The 16917-nt window shown below is 40.3% G+C and overlaps 1 protein-coding gene and 2 long non-coding RNA genes across 4 annotated transcripts; 1 reads left to right on the forward strand and 2 right to left on the reverse strand.

The window, feature by feature from the left end:
* Positions 1 to 4048: 4048 nt before the first annotated feature.
* LOC112286913 (uncharacterized) lies at positions 4049 to 9607 on the reverse strand. 2 transcript variants are annotated; one of them, XM_090253074.1, is made up of 4 exons: positions 8144 to 9607; positions 7207 to 7896; positions 5572 to 6043; positions 4049 to 5429 (listed from the first exon to the last, which is right to left on the reverse strand). In XM_090253074.1, exons 2-4 carry the CDS (start codon positions 7699 to 7701, stop codon positions 4420 to 4422), a joined length of 1977 nt encoding a protein of 658 aa, XP_090109200.1. In that variant the 5' UTR covers positions 7702 to 7896; positions 8144 to 9607; the 3' UTR covers positions 4049 to 4419. The 2 variants fall into 2 exon arrangements, with proteins under 2 accessions (XP_090109200.1, XP_024385076.1); XM_024529308.3 differs by having other exon boundaries at positions 7207 to 7911.
* LOC149988357 (uncharacterized) lies at positions 9607 to 11431 on the forward strand. The gene is made up of 2 exons (XR_016504725.1): positions 9607 to 9974; positions 10145 to 11431. It is a non-coding gene; the product is annotated as an uncharacterized LOC149988357 (long non-coding RNA).
* A 64-nt stretch (positions 11432 to 11495) lies between these two features.
* LOC149988358 (uncharacterized) lies at positions 11496 to 14207 on the reverse strand. The gene is made up of 2 exons (XR_016504726.1): positions 12821 to 14207; positions 11496 to 12567 (listed from the first exon to the last, which is right to left on the reverse strand). It is a non-coding gene; the product is annotated as an uncharacterized LOC149988358 (long non-coding RNA).
* Between the last annotated feature and the right edge of the window lie 2710 nt (positions 14208 to 16917).

The raw sequence follows: 16917 nt of genomic DNA on the forward strand, positions 1-16917 counted from the left end.
ATATGTATGCTTCACACACGGCGTTGCAAAGCAACAGCTTCAGGGAAAGAATCCGGGGACGAGGAGGCGGATCTCCGGGGAAGGCAGAAGGCGTATTCATCGCATGCGGCACACACATGTAGCAAAAGCGCCTTTTCGTCATGGCCTCGATGCACGAGCCTCACAGGATATATTGCCTCACGGCACTGCAACGCCATCGGATCAGCCTGCACTCATGGGTCCACTTCGGCTGCAGATTGCATCATTTATGATACAAGTTTCCAAAGGTTCCACTTTGATGTTCGCATAAAACCTGCTTAACTCACCCTCTTTTGTCTTGTCTTCAATCACAACGTTGAAAAGTATTCACAGAAATGCAGTGATGTTGTGCTCGGGGAATGAGTTACCAGTTTGGAAACTTATTAGTTCTCGTTTCACTTAGTCATCCAGCTCGGCCACCGTGTTAACCTGAAAATGGAAGAATCGAATTTTGGATTCGAGGATAAGAAAAGGTAGGAATTTGGTCCGGGGCCTTTGGTTGCCCGTTCTGCTGCAGTGCTCTCACACAGTGATCCTTCGTTTTGCCGCTAGGATCGACAATACCCAAGACTATTGTCGAGGTTTATGGAACTTCTTTCCAGTTTCAAATAGTGCCGAAACGGATTCGCAGATCCAGGGAGTGCCTTAGCTGGTTTCTGCACCATTGTCATCGACCATTCTGAAGAAACCGGTTCAGACTTGCTCACGGAGTGAGCTGAGCCCGAACGGTGACCTCATAGGTTGTGGTGCAGGTCAAGTGGTGAATGATCTGTGGGCACTCCCGCAAGTTGAGGTTGGACTTTGCATGCTGATGACGTGAGACGCGAGCCAATCTACCGAGTCATTGCGATGGGTCGATATTCCACTACACCTTCTGGCTTTGAAGGGCAGGATAGCACCTGCTCTCCGCTGATTCAGTACCCTTGGATCTAGAAGCAGAACTGAAATCTGGAATCTTTGCATCTGTATTAATGTGCGACTAGCGGACTGTTGCTTTGTGCATTGTATCCTTATGAACAAAAGTTGGAATGTAGGATGAGCTGCCTAGGGATAGGGATCTGTGGAGTACAAGACAGTGCAGGCGATGATGGAGAGTTTCTTCAATGCTTGCATTTCTCATTCATGTTCACTACAAACCCTGCAGCTGTACCCCCCCCCCCTTCTACCTTGAAGGTTTAGGTCATAGATGTGTCACTCTCTGCAGGGGGTGCAATCGTTCCATGTCACTTAGTGGTGATGCAATCTAATGCTCTAACCCCTCGGAAAATGTCTGAGCTATTCATGTATGTGTGTAAGAATTTGAGTGTTAACCGGTGCGTAATTGGAAAAACCTCTTGTGATCCCTGCATGATCTCCTTCAAGCCACTCTTCTAGCCCAATGCATATTCCCTACAGCTTCAAGCATACCTGATCGCTCTTCTATACATTCACTGCGTTTGATTGACTTCCTCAGAGTTTCGTGTCTAATATTCAGGTCTAATCGACAACAAAGAACGAATCTCAGGAATGAGGTGGAATTTGGGTTGTAAAGTGGGACTGAAGTATTGGACCAAATGTAGACCAACTTCATTCTCTCCATTTTGGTTCCTGCCAAGTTGCAATCTAATCCACCGTATCCACTTTGTCAAGGAGTAGATCAAGATTAAGACACAATGTGAATTCTTGTATGTAAGCTAGGACAAGCTACTGTGTGCAAATAGAGACAACTGTTTAAAGCTCTCATGAAATACTACACAGCTTCTAGTAGCTTCTTGCGGAGTGCCGGAGCTGGTTATAAGAAGCCCAGAAATCTGTAGGAGTGAATCACAACTTGGGGGGCGCTGAATTGTTCATACAAATACAGCACTTCGGCAGCTGATATTCGGAAGCAACTATTCCGTCAATGTCGGTGATACTCTGTAGCAATTTGGCTGCAACAGAGTTCAAATGAGAAACAATATAAGTGACCAGACCATTGGCATTTGCTTTAGCCTTCTGTCGCGCTCTTCAGTTGGTGCAGAACCCTCATCGTCTTCATTAAGGTCCAGTGTAGGGATTTGACAACAATAAAAGCCCACAAGTGTTGTACATGGAAATACGTAGCGTGTGAGACATGAATAATATATAGGTCAAACGGGATCTGTGGAATATTGAATCATATGTAAAGTGTCGCCTTTTAAAGTTCATGGATCGGAAGTTGAACACTGTGAAAAATTCTAGGTAAGTCTCCGATTTCCGTTTGGTAAAGGAGTTTGCCATGTGAGGCATCCGTCGCGCCTGCCAAGTTCCAGTTGTCCCAATGAAGCGATTGCTGGATGAAGGGACATGGACAAGCTCCAATCATACTCAAGCCCTGTCCTGGAGAGTGCTCGATGGCACCAAATGGTTAACTCCGATGTCGAAGCAGCAAGAGCCGAATAGTTCCGACTTCTCCTTCGCAGGGAATGCCTGCAACTTTTAGATCTTCCTCACACACTGTTTTTCAAAAGACAGGTCCAATCGGTCATCGAAAGCGATTTCACACGGAGTGTTGGAAAACTTCACACCCACTTTTGCGAGGGGGGTGGTGCACCTTCCAACGCTATTTTCAAGCTGGCTTTTCCTTTCTGTGAAGTGGGCAAAGATTCAGTACACCGTGGGAACGGTCCGGGTGCTGTCGTGCTGATCATGACAATAGTGGCTGCCTGACCCGTTAAACGATTCAGCATGCACTGGCACGTGCAGAGATTGATGGCGCAGAAGCTGTCCACCACAAGTGAATGATGAGACTCTCATGGCAGTCTTCTCCAACTGCCTCTTCTGACCCATACCGGGCAGAGAGAGAGAGAAAGGAAACCCCTACAGCGTGCAAACCGTGAGCCATTGCACACCCTCCACCTCAAGTTTTGTGCCTTGCAGTTCAGTCAATCTAGAGGAATTGGCTGGACTCACCTACGCCGAATCTGTGCCCAGAAACTCTTCTATATTATGCGTCAGGGTGCCTCTTTTTTTTATCCTTTCACCAGCACTGCTAATTTCGAAGATTCTAACGTAAATTTTAGGGTGGTATTACTGCAAGTTACATTCTATTGCTAACGATTGCGTTCTCACCATGAACACATCGTTGCTCCAACATCTGTTCGATGGTTTGCCCAATAGAGAGACCAAACAGAGGAATCCTTTTGAGGGCACATGATCGATTCATTGCAACCATTCCATGCACGAGATCTGCTGGGTGGGATTAGAGATAATAAACAGTGGAAAAAGCTTGCACTAGGATCTGATACTCTTGGAGTTCAGATCTCTAGAGGAGCCTAGGTTGGAGCGCAAGGGCTAAAATAGGCTGCAAAATCCTGGATCTCCACCAAGTGATAATGCAGACAAACCGACTGCCCATGCGGCGCTCCAGTGCGCTTGCCCAGAACTCTGCAGACTGACGAATGTAAGAATTATCCAACAACTCTGCGACTATTGACAGTTGTACACTAAGTTCACCAAGTACCGACACAAACTTGAAGAGAGGAATCAAAATGCAGTGCCATCGGAGTGAGGATTCTTTCGAAACGCAGGTATGTCCAAATAGTTGTTGAGCTGGGGCGTCCAGCTCAGTCTGAACAAATCCCGAAAGAACAAAACCAGCGTCATTGAGGGTTATATTTGAAGTGCAATTGCCGTTATCGAGCAAGTTGCAGGCTCCTCATAGTAAATGGTTTCGCGTCACCTTGCATAGTATCAACGAACTGGTCTTCACGGGGTCCTCGTCCACCAGGCAAGTGGTGGCTACCCACGCTCGTATACAGACCAGGCCCATGATTTCTGCAGTTCCAAATATCAGGACACGCTTTCAGCGGCATTCAATCGCCTCATGCCTGACAAGTGACATGTTGCCAGAAAATGGCGAGGGATCTACAAAGATGCACACTTGGGCTTCCCATCGATTCTTCAACTCGAAGCCCAATAAACACGATTCGTTGAACAGAATGTGTGATCAAATTCAATATCCACCTCACTTCACATCTCTCCTCGTTGACAGATCCTTAATCGTAAGGAAAACCATTGATTCTAGTGCAAGTTTTCGACTACGACTTCCAAGACTAAAAAATCGATTTCACGGGTCCCAGGAATGTTGGGCCAATTTAAGAACATAGGAGAAAAAACATGTGTCCGTTTCTTATAAGAAATTGCTGTCTGGGTGTATGTCTTGGAGCAAGGGTATCCCAACTAAAACTGGTGCACCCACCATACTCAAGAACAAATATATCAGTCCACATGAAAAATAGTAGGTCCTTTACCTGTTACATTGCTAGTCCGAGAGAACCTGCCTCAGATTAAAGCACTGGGACTACAATCTGCCTGCCGGAAGAGGTTGAAGCGGTCTGTAAGAGAAAAGTAGACAGCCTAACCTAACAAGCAAAATCGTTATAAAATCCTAAAGACAAATGACTACAAAGCTATCTGGGACCTGTTTTTCATTGATTTCCTTCTCACTCCATATAGCATTGGCAATGGAGGAATAGAGGGCGGGCGTATCAATGGCACACTCTGCTTCTTCACGGACTTTCCCGGCGCAGGAGCAACCATAGTAGTCTTCTCGGCAGTCTTTTTGGCAGCGAGGTACATTCTCGGCTTGCGTGTGCTTCGGGATTGTCGACCAAGCTCTGCCATGGACTTTAACAATGCCTGACCTCCCTCTGCTTCGGAGTGTATGTCCTCTGTGGATTGAACGTTGTTGCTATCTGCCAGTGAACCATTATTATGGGCATCACTCCTCGTTCTGATAATCCGATCAGTGGAACCAACATTGCTCTTATTCACAGGAGCTGGCGCGGAAGCCTCGTCAATCTGGGTACCGTGTTCTCCTTTGTCAATGGAGTTTCCAGCTGGTTTGTTAAGGTCGTGTAGCTGGTCCATCACAGGATTTTTTCGTGTCCCTCTTTCCAGCTTATTTTCCTGTAGAGGATGTTTCCCTGCGGCCTGGCGTTTCGCATTTTTGTAGCGGGCCTTCTTTCTCTCACTCAGAAAATTGTGGTGCTTGCAGAGGGATTTACCTTCCATGGCCATCATTGGACACTGCCACTTGGAATGATTGTTGCTGCCATCCTTTCTGGAGCATCTCACTCCGTTCTGAACCCCTTGCTCCGCTACGATCCTAGCCTGCATTGCCTTCAACGACCCTGGAACAGCTCCCGCAATAAAACGGACGTTGCTTGGTTCAAGGCCATCGCCATGAATTAGAGACTTCCTCTTCTTGGACTCCCGAATTGATGCGGATGCTGGCTCTGCCTCTGCGGGGGTTGCCATACGAACATCTGATTTGGATGCGGTTGACAGTTCGTCTGTGCTTCGATCCTCACAAATTTCTTCAACCTTTTGCGTCTTCTGAAACTCCACAACCGACTCATTCAACACCGCCTCAATGGTCCTTTCGTAAGCTTTTCTCCTGGTCTGTACTCCTATTAGTCAGGAAAGACAGTAACAAACATTGAGTGCTCTCTTCCGCAAAATTGTTCAAATGCAGAAGCGAGAGCAATGAAACATTCATCAGAGCTGATTTTATCAAGCGTGTGATCGTAAATTTGTGGTCGTAATTTATACCTTCAAGCTCATTGTTGACCACAGATGGATCCAGACTTGACAGAACGGTGTCGCAATCAACCTGTCTAGACTTGGAATCTGCAGAAGCCAATCTCCGAGAGGCTTTGGGTTCTTCGTTGAGATCAAATAAGTCCGCCACATGACCATCAGCACCAGATTTCGAAGCCTTAGGGACTTTTTGAGGCGTTTCACAGAGAAAATAACGAGCCTTCGCTCCCAATCTGAAGTAGGGACTGCTTTTGAGATAATCCTTCACACGCTCCCTCCAGTTCCTCCCAAGGCTGGAAAATCTTGTCTGCGTCGCAAAGCTGGCAAAAATTTCCTTCAAAGTCATGCCTTCCTTGTCAGCTGCTAAGAGCTGCAGATACAAGCAATGTAGCAATGACCCTTCTGGTTCCTGCAACGGGTGGCTAGGATGTTCACTTCGACAACGAGGTTCACCTCTGCTGGGATTACATCTCCTCTGCGTAACCTGCAACGCTCACATGTTTTAACACTCAAATCACTACAGGGTTTAAGTTGTTGCAAAACAACAGCTGAATTGGCACATTGCAGTCCTACCATTTCCTTTAACATCTACAATTAGCACCATGAGGAGGCTCTAGTCAAAGGATTATGAACCCGCAGTACAAAACTGTCAGAACATACTGTAACCAAACCTCAAGTGTTTTTCCCAAACTACGGTTGGTCATGAGAATTGACCACAAGGGCTGTCAACTTTAAGAATTCGACAGTCTATATATAGGGAGCCTCGTAATCGAAATAAGTAGAATTGCTGTGATACTACCATGAAATCGCAAATAACATCTCTCAATTGAACCTTTTTTTCCAACTCCAGTGGAGGTTCCAGTCTAGTATATACTTTTTACTTCCACAATAACATCCCCTTCATATACTAATTGCAAACGTAACATGTAATAGTGATTAGTGTCTTCACTGCTTTCAAAATAACTGCTGGAGCTCCGGAATCTGCGGAAATATTCTAGCATGAACATAATCATAGCAAGAATCTAAGACTCATATACCTTTCACTCTTTCACTCTTCCACAGCACCGCATTTCTGGACTGAAAGTTGTGACTACGACTGCGGAAGTTGTAGCAGATACGTGACTCACAATAAACATTTCTGCAAATGGCTCTAAACTTTTCCGTGTTACCAGGACAAAGTCACTCAAGAACCAATGACACTCCACAAGAAAAGAGTCCAATCTCTAGATTTGTGCTTCCCATTGCAAGGGAAATCTTCAACTAATCCCTGCAATACCCAGTAGGTCATGGCTGAGGGCCTACAATGTAAACTCTAGTTCATAAACTAAAACGTTAAGGATATTGCACTAAAAGGTTTTCGAGTCAATTATATCCAAAAGGAGGCAAAAGGTTCAGAGTCCAGACGTGAAGAATGAAAAAAGAAAAGAAGGTAATACTGTTTTCAACTCGAAATCTACACCCAGAAATGATTTCAGGCAACTCTGAACTGAGCGATTATGAATTCAAAAGTCAACAAGCTATCCACTTATGCAGAATGAATGGCGACCTGGATTGCCAATCGGCATGGGAAGTTGCCCCTACAGATTCTTGTCACAAGTTAGGTCATCATCAAGTATTTAACGGAACAATTCATCACCATGGTCATACCTTAGCAGCATGGGAAGCAAAAACCACATTCCCGTTGCTGTAACCGTTTCCAGACTGCACTACTAATGTGCCACCACCTGCACTTCGTGAACTACGCCGTGCATACTTCCTCCTGGTATTTAAATTGTGATCCTGCTCCAGTGTCCAGTCCCCGCAGGATCCTGAGTTGGACTGTTCCAGAGACTCATGCGTCTGATCACCTTCTGAGGGTGATCCTTGAGCGCCCATGTCTGCCTCTCCCACCAAATTATTAGCAGGACCTTGGTGACAACCCAGTGCTCCATCCTGCGAAGTCGACGTCGTCCGAGCGTCTATCTGCTTGGTTGGAGGACTGGAATCACCAAAAAGAGACTTCCCCAGCAGTAATCTACCCCCGTTCTCAGTCTCCAATGAAATCTGTCTGGAAAACCTGTCCCCTTCCGAAGTCTCCAGCAGCGGGGAGCCTCCCGCTGATTCCAGGTCCAATACCTTTTGTACTTGCTTTCTAATCTTCATACTTATCTAACCTAAAGGCGCTAATGGGAAGGGGTAAAAATAAAAATAAAATAAAAAGTGTTTAAGTTCCAGAGATAAGAAGTGAGGCAAGACGAGGAGCTGACCACGCAGATTGGTGTAAGTCAGAATGCATGGCGCTTGTGACGATGGGGGACGGTGTCATTGGACGTGCAATGTAAATATGCCGCCAGCTCCCTGAGTTACGCGTCGCTGCGTTATTACAGTACAATAGGTGGGACCCAGGCAGAGAAGCTAAGAACAGGTGGTTGCGGTAAAAGCTGCAAGCGCTGGATACACGCCGGTGTGCAACGCACTAAGTTTGTACATGCCCATCGTGCAACTCATCTAAGCATTTGAAACGAGCAAAGTAGCCACTTAGAACTACATACCCCCACTGTTCAAATCAGCAAGAGAGACAACCTGAAAATTTGAGAACACGCACCTCAACTGGACCAGCATAAGCTTCAGACTTGACCCAGACATAATATTAAAGCGCCATCTGATCTTGCAACCGCGTCGAGCATCATGCAGTACCAAACTTAAGAGCACTATGATCTTGTAGTTGACGGCGCGATGACACACAGGTGACGAAGCGAGCAAGGAGTTCTACAGCGTAAAGTCACACGGCTCTAATTTCCAAATACCACGAACCAAGAGCACATAACAATTGGCGCTACAGAAGCAGAGAACCACAAGCTCGGAGTCACCTTGTGATGCACTAGCAGAGCTCAAAAGCATCAGAGCAGCCTGAGAGAGACAGAAATATTATATTGAACCACCGGAGTAGGGTTCCAGAACCGCCCACAAAGAATAGTCCAGGAAAACTTCAGTACCCTGCACTATCGGAATATGGAATATCTGGTCCTCAATTAGTATGCTGCCAGAAAGCTTCTACAGTACACACTAAACTGGTGCGTGTAGCGAACGGCAAGCCTCGAGCAAAGGCTTCAAACCCCAACTGGTCCAGACAAAACCTGGACTAACACAACTGGAAAACTGCAACTTGACGACTACCGGGACTCGAGGAAAACCCACCCTACTAGCAACAAGCTCGTGATTGGTCCCGCAGAAACGTCACCTATCCTATGCAATCTCTGTTGCATGCCACTCTCCTTGGATTTCTAGATCCAGAGCCGGACAAGGCCCATGTTATCTGCGGCCACCAAGGGATTGCACGAAAGGATCCCAGCTACTGACCGACCGTCGCAATAAGTTACTATTGTTTTTTCTTACACGGTAGCTCACAATCTAGGGTACCAGGACACGATCATGGCAGTTAACGTAGAAGCGCAACATACGACAGCATGAAAGGAAAGTAGGGGCGAAAAAAGCAAGTGTTGATTCAGAAGTGGCGAAGTACAACGCGCCCTTCCCCCCGCCCACTCACCCCCCTAACTGGCGACTCGACCTCTCAGAAACCACTAAGCATCTTCAACAGCTCCCCGCTTCAGATCACTCCAGGTCGCTCCAGGACCCAGAATCGAGAAGCTGGATCAAATCGGACCGGACCGGAACAGACCAAACCAGCAGCGCCTACGGTACACGAGTCGCGACAAGAAAACAAATGTCACCCACCATGGCATGGCAATGGACATCTCTCCATTGTCCCACTTCAATCGGTCTGTGATCTGGAACAGTGCCTGCGCCTGCCGCAAGTGCATGCGGCCAGAATGTGCGGTGGAATACCAGCGGTGTGGACGCTGCGTAATGAATGAACCCACAGTGCCGGAATTTCCGAGCTGAGGTAAACTTACTTACATACCCGGTGCATCGGGGACGATGCCGGCAATCACCCCGGCTCTCTCAATCTCTCTCTCTGGATGGGGCGCACCTTTTCCCCTCCCCTTTCCCTGTTCTTTTTCTACTGTTTCCTTTTCATCTTCCCATAATTCTAAGCCAATATTCTCCCAGTGAACTGTTACTACTACAAACACAATAATATTCACGATTACTGCGCACCGATGTGTTCGAGCCATTCCTTGACCTGTTTATTCCAGCAGCGATGGCCGAAGAGGTCCAAACCACATGGACCCAATTGAGATCGATGTACTTACCGCATCACAGAGTGTGCGTTTCTGGCAAACAACAGGCCTAGCAGCATCACCAGCAGCAGTAGATGCAGCAGCGAGCCTTTTTCATCAATGATTGTGTTACATCGGAGGGAGATTAAGGGATCATGGAGGTTTGGCTCTCATTTCGAGTGGTGGCCCGTAACTACCTGGTGGAGGAACTGCCTCCTTCCCTCCCTGCAGCTGGCCCCCAGCTGTGGTGCGGTGAGCTTTTCTTTGCATTGCATTGCTCTGCGTTTACCCTAATGGTTGCCGGTTTATTAGTTCAGTAAAGATAAGCGTCGCACATTGTGTGTTTTTTTCTGGTGTTATTTATTTGGCTTTAGGCGTCATCGCCATTAATTTACTAACAGCAACTGAGGTGCTGGACCCAGTCTGCAATCATCAACAGCGGCAGCGGCATTGTTCCTTCATCCTCAGCTTCCAGCTTCTCCCCCTTCCCATCCCACTGCTTTAAATGTAAAGTGGTAACCAGGACACGACCAAAGTGACATCTCAACATTTATGCACTTTTGGATTCGTGATCTAATATCTTCAAAGTGTAAGACCTGCAGTAATCAATCCCTTGTGTTTGAGGTTGAAACCCTAATTCTTCTACATACTAATGAAGATATCTGTACACATAAAACACCAATCTGTGCACGACAAAATTCTTACCATTACTGATTAGTGAGAACTGGGTCCAAATTCTATGCACTTTTTTGTAATTGCACTTTTTTGTTTCATACAATGTGTAATAGATCATGGGCATGTGTAAAGTTGAGACTTTTCTTTTGCATTGTCAGGCGACAGGTGAGACAATACAGGTCACATGAGTAATATTCATATTTTGTGGTTAACTTATAGTTTAAAAAAACAAAAAAAAAAAAAAAAAAAAAAAAGATGAAAAAATTAATATAAATATTAAGCAACCATGTGCTCATATGAAGCAATAATATTCACTAATACACAATGGAAGTAAATCAACCAGTAATTCATCAATCTCTACTTTGTTGAGATGAGCAAAAATATAGGCACATGAAGACTTGATTACATTTATATTTATATTTATATATGGAAATTGATATTTTTATTGATTTTTTACATAATTCATCATCTTGGAAACCCTCATGGTTATTTAATTCAAAAAATGTTTTTGTAAATTATATAACATAATAGAGTAATAAAAAGTTGAAATTCTCAATACATTTAAATAGAATATAATATAATATGTTAATATTATGAATGTTTTAATGAAATACTATTTTTTATTTTGTTCTGGAAATGATGTAGAATTTATAGATTCTAAATGAAAAAAAATAATCAATGTCAGACATGTGTCGTATCCTTACAATCAAGTCTAAGGGTTCATACTTGAAAAAACTTGAACTTCATTTTCAAAATTTAAAATTTAAAAATAAAAAATAAAAAATTAAATGATACTCTCATCCGAAATTGAAGGAGAAATAATTGAATGATATTGATATGAACTTTGAGTAAAGCAGAAAAAAGATTCTACATTGCTCAAAGGTATTAGTAAAGAGGAACTCATGAATACACAGAAGCATTTTTTTTTTATATATAAATATATTTATATTTCAAAAGTGAAAAAAATCACAAATGTGAACATTTTATATATTTTAAATCTTCATACTTCACATTAGTCTTAATTCATTTTTTCAAAAAACACATACACACTTCAACCATTTGGTGGTGAATTGTGAGAAACTGGCTTTGATGATACAGTTTTTGCAAATCCACATAATAAGAAATGACACTTAAGGAATCAGAACTTGTTAGAGACATTCAAAACAATCAATGAACACAAACAAATTGAAGTACAAAATTAATCAGTTTTTCTTCACTTTTGAAACCATAGTAATAAGATCACCAACCATGATTTCAATAATTAGATTAAACTTTTTCAAGAATTTTTCTGTAGAAAATAAAATATTAAATAATAATTTGTGTGAGCAATTGAGTGTTTTTGTTATTAGTTAAGGCAGTTGCACCAAAATGTCCTCTTAATCATCATTCCAAAACCGATTATTTTGTTTTCATTGTATTAATCATTGTTCACAAAAGACTTCCAGGGATTTTCATGAGTTACAATTCTTTCTTTTACTCACCAATTATCATCTTGTTTTCATGAAATATTGTAAAATATAATTTTGAAAAATCTGACATAGAAACATTATAATCAAATTTTACTCTGCATTTATTTATTTATTTATTTATTTATTTTCAATATAGATATACAACTAAATCCTTGAAATTGGCATCAAATTCTCACATACCATTGTTTGAAAACATTTTTTTTCTTTTTTCTTTTCAGTCATTATTTTATTAAACATCTTAGAGTCTCATGTTTAATATGTCAGTCTTAGAATTCTTTCAATATCTTCTACACGCTACTTATCCACCATCACCTATATCTTTACAGTCACTTAATTTTTATGCCCAATTTATTCTATGATAAACATAAATCTATACAATTATTTACATACTTATGTTGGTATAGTTGTTTGTTGGATATTAAAATTATGCCAAGACTTTGAACTATCAATTGGTTAACATCTCAATTGAGCAATTCAAAACAAGCCCAAATGGTTCATAAGATTAATGAACAACTTTAACTTATGATTATTATTATGACAACTATCAGAATGCTACTAACATAAAAATAAAAAATAAAAAATAAATAAAAAAAAACAGGTCAGTTTGCTTGCTATGAATGGGTTGATTCCCACTTCGTACTTCATTCATTTGTTCACATATGTGTTCATATGATAGTGTTGTGTACTTCTGTACCAATTCCCTGTGCCCACCCTAAAAGACCAAGCTCAGCACCCTTCTCATGGTATGCAGGTATTTATAGCAAAGAAGTTATTTCTTTATTAAATAATATCTAAGAGAATGTAAAAAATAATTATTTGACAAATATGCAAGTATCGGTGAAACAAAAAATGAAGAAACAAATCAATGGATGATCTGTAAGAGAGGAACCACAATTGTCTTATGTTTGATTTTTTGTACATCAAAGTTCTCAAAGGTTGAATAACTTCCAGTACCTGTCTTTGTGGAGGTTGAAATACCCCATTTCAAAACTGTTTCTCTTTAATAAAATAAATGATATCAACCAAATATAAATAAAATAATCTAGCCACCACCAGTGGGAGTTGTGCTGTAGAATGCTGATGCTTTGCAGCAAACAACCCACACTTGTTATTTTTACTACAAAATGTAATCACACACCTGTTTGTCTCCTACAACATAGATATACTTTCCTTATATGTATATATATATATACCTGAATTTACATCAACACTTTCCATGAGAGGTTCAACTACACAAACTTTCCAATCACAGCAATCTCTACAAGAATTTTAATCACTTCCTGTAGACCATTCTGGAAACCAATGTCAAATTGTAAAATCCAACGTGTTATTTTACATATTTTTTCTTCACAAAGGAAAATCTTTTGAATAGCAGCAAGGGTCAACTCACATGATGGGATGTTGTATTATATATGATCACGGGGGGGTACTTTGACCTTAGTTTACAAAGAGAGAAAAAGGACATCTTCATACTATTCTCTTTTTTCTCAAAAGGTACAACACACACCCCTTCTTCTTGTCTCTCAATTTATTAAACATATATCTATATATCTAAATATATATCAAAACGAACAAGGCCTGATTTCTATAGAGAATAGGACAAATCCATTGCCTCTCCCAAAAGATGGATGGGCTGCCAATTACTCCTAAGTTTGAATTGGTTTGCTTTAACCACTAGTTGAACAACTTCAGGGTTTTTTTTATGATGGGATCAACCAGAATGGCACAGAAATTAGAACTATTACGGCAACAACAGCAACAACAGCAACATTAGTAATGTCAATACCAACACTACTGTTACCCTAAAACCAGTTGCTTTACTTTTTCTGGGTACTGGGTCAGTGTCATGTGCAGAAGCTTTCTTTAGTTCTTCTGTCAATTAGCTGCCTTTTAATGTTAAAAGTGAGAGCATCTGAGAAAAAGTGAAGGTTCTCATCATTCCCACTACCTACCTTTCCACATCCCACTTTCTCTCTCTCTCTTCCATCCAAAGTCACGATCCACACACACACACACACACTCACTGCCTTTTCATAATTGTAACCACCCCCTGATCTCCTCCTCGAAGCACTGGAAGCCAGTTTGATGTTAAAATAACAGATACAACACAAAAGAAAAATATTGGTCGCTTGTACACCAGAATTCATATACAGGTACATAGCAATTGAGAGTTTTTAACACAAAGACACAGAGAATGAACAATGGTAAGGATAAGAATAATAGTAATAAGAATACTACGAAGAAGAATAAGAATGGATGGATGTGAGTGAGAGTGAAGATGGTTTGCTGCGGTCAAGCAAAGGGCAATAATAATAATTTCCCGTTTTTGCTGCTAGAGATGATTAACGTGCATACTCTCATAGACCAAATCATCGGGTGAGGGTCAGGCCACCAGGGCGGGTTGTGAGACAAACCACCGCACCGCATCGCATCGCACAACATATCGGCACAGCATTGTGGATTGTCTGCTGCTGCCGGGGCGGCACCGACCCAGGATTGCGGGGCTTCAGCTATGGAGTTAGTTTCCATCCTTCTTAGCTTTCTTTCTTTCCTTCCTTCCTACCTTCCAAAGAGAGAGAGAGGGGGAGAGCCCGATCACACGGGTGACTTACTCGCATCAACCTCGTCGTTAGCACACAACAAAACAGCACAACGGCGCCGAAGTGCAAGTAGCAGCAGCAGCATCTGACCCACCCACTGACCCACCAGCACCCGCACAACATGCGCTACCACCGTCCCTCCTGGACCCTTTTCTTCACGTCCATGGTGCCCCAGTCGGCAATATTATATATATATATATATATATACATATACAGATAAATTTAGGGGAATATTAAATAGACCCAGGCTTTTACTACATTGATATGCTCATCTTCACTGGATCTGAAAGCAATGAAAATCAACAATGTTCATCATGATTACCATATTCTTCGTAATGGATAGGTCAATTTTGAAAAAACTTGGGTCTAGTTAACATTCTCCAATATATATATATATATATATGTATATATATTTCATTCATTCATTCATTCAGTCATTCTACTCTACAGTGTAACTACACTTCTTCTTTGAAGATCTTGGTATTGTGTTGATTCTAAATTATAGAAGTACAAGTTTCTACTATATATGGCTATGATATCCTTGTATTGCTTGTTTTTAGTTTACAAAGCTAAAAATTATTTTTAATATTTTAAGAATACATGAAAAATACTCTTTATTTATAATTATGTATGTATTTTTTATATCCATGTATTTACAACTATCTTTTATGCTGAATATGTTGAATTAGATTAGATCAATTTTTTGGTTTTTGTTTTTTATTTTATTTACTTGTCTATTTTAAACATAATCTTCAGCTTATTTGGAATTAAAAATGAAAGATTTTAAATTTTTTGGTGATTTGTATAGGTATAGACACAATTAAACATCAAATAGAATTCAATCTCTTTTGATATTATATCTATCTAAGTTATGTGATTTTTTTTGATGGAGGTTCTTTGGATCCTATTTAAGTTACTTTAAGGAAAATACTATAGAGAATTAAATACCTTTAAATCTAATGATTTTATATATAAAGATATATAATCAATATGTAAGATTATACAATCATAAATGTAGACAATCAACTCTTGTTATAATTAACCTCATTAAAGTCAATTTTGGATTATAGTCAATTCATTTTTTCAATTTCAATCTACACTACTAAAAGTAACTTACACTAAATAGTCAACACTATACATTCAACTATACTTCATAGTCAATAGTTTCTTTGGTTCAAGAGGTTGATTACAAAGAAGGCTAATTCTATGTATAAATATATATAGATATACATAAAACTAAATAAATATATAAAAAACTAACTAAATAAATAAAATATTAATATATATAACCATAATTATAATTTTATTGCTTATATGATTTAATAAAAAAATTCTATAAAAATTGATTAATATAAATTAATGCAAATTATATTGATTCTAGTTGCACAAGGTATTATAACAAATTAAAAAACATCTATATTTACAATAAATATTTTATTTTTACTAAAATCTAATATATTACTAAAAATAATCTATATAACATGTTTTATATATTATATTAAAAACCTAGAGATTAATGATAAAACATCTAGAACCATACTATTGACATTTAAGAGTGGTACATCAAAGTTCTTACATAAAAATTTCCAAATATTGTCATAATTCATGTTGTGACTTTAAAACTTTTTTAGATGTAGTTATTTGAGAATTTATTTTTTGTAATATATTGCATAAATACTAATTTTAAACATATTCATTAAGAAATTGATGTATGTTTTTATTGTGATTATTATTTACAGTGATTTGTTTAAAGTACTTGCAAATGTAGTTTTTTTTTCAATAAAATATTTCTCAATATATCAACTCGATTTAAATTGGTCTGAAGGAACAACTAATGCAGAAACTGATGAACTTGTTTCACGAATTCTTAATGCTGTGTACATTGACTAATCAAATTCTCATTCAGATCAAACCTTGAATCGTTTACACTTGATTGACGAAATCTACATGTTTGTTCAAAAAGTTAAACAATTAAAAGAATATTCAAATGTTGTTGAGATACATGATGCTTCTATAAACTTTTCAAAGGTTTTAAGAGGGGGTTACGTGCATTAGATGTACATTCAAAGGTTGAATATGCTTCAGATAGACTTCAGATGTGTGTTTTACACCTACCTCTATAGCAGTTTCTTCAATCCTCATTTGCACAAAGTCTCTGAAATACAGCATAGATCTGAGTTCAGTTCCACGATCAGTTCGTACACAACTTTTGAAGCTAAAACTCTCCTCATGCAACTGATTGTATGACCAAAATTGTTGTCAGCCACAAAGAATCCACCGGGTCTTTCAAGTGTCAGAAGCAGCAACTACCTTTTTTCCACTCTCATCTGCAAGCTTGCCCACAATTGCTCTACAGGATGCCGGTGCCTTCAACAAAGTGATGAGAAATGAGGGTAAGAGTCATCAGTGTTGCATCCTTCTTCTCGATGCGTAGTTTTGGGATATACAGAA

This window comes from Physcomitrium patens, chromosome 9 (assembly GCF_059467195.1).
Source record: "Physcomitrium patens ecotype Gransden chromosome 9, ASM5946719v1, whole genome shotgun sequence".
NCBI classification, from domain to species: Eukaryota; Viridiplantae; Streptophyta; class Bryopsida; order Funariales; family Funariaceae; genus Physcomitrium; species Physcomitrium patens.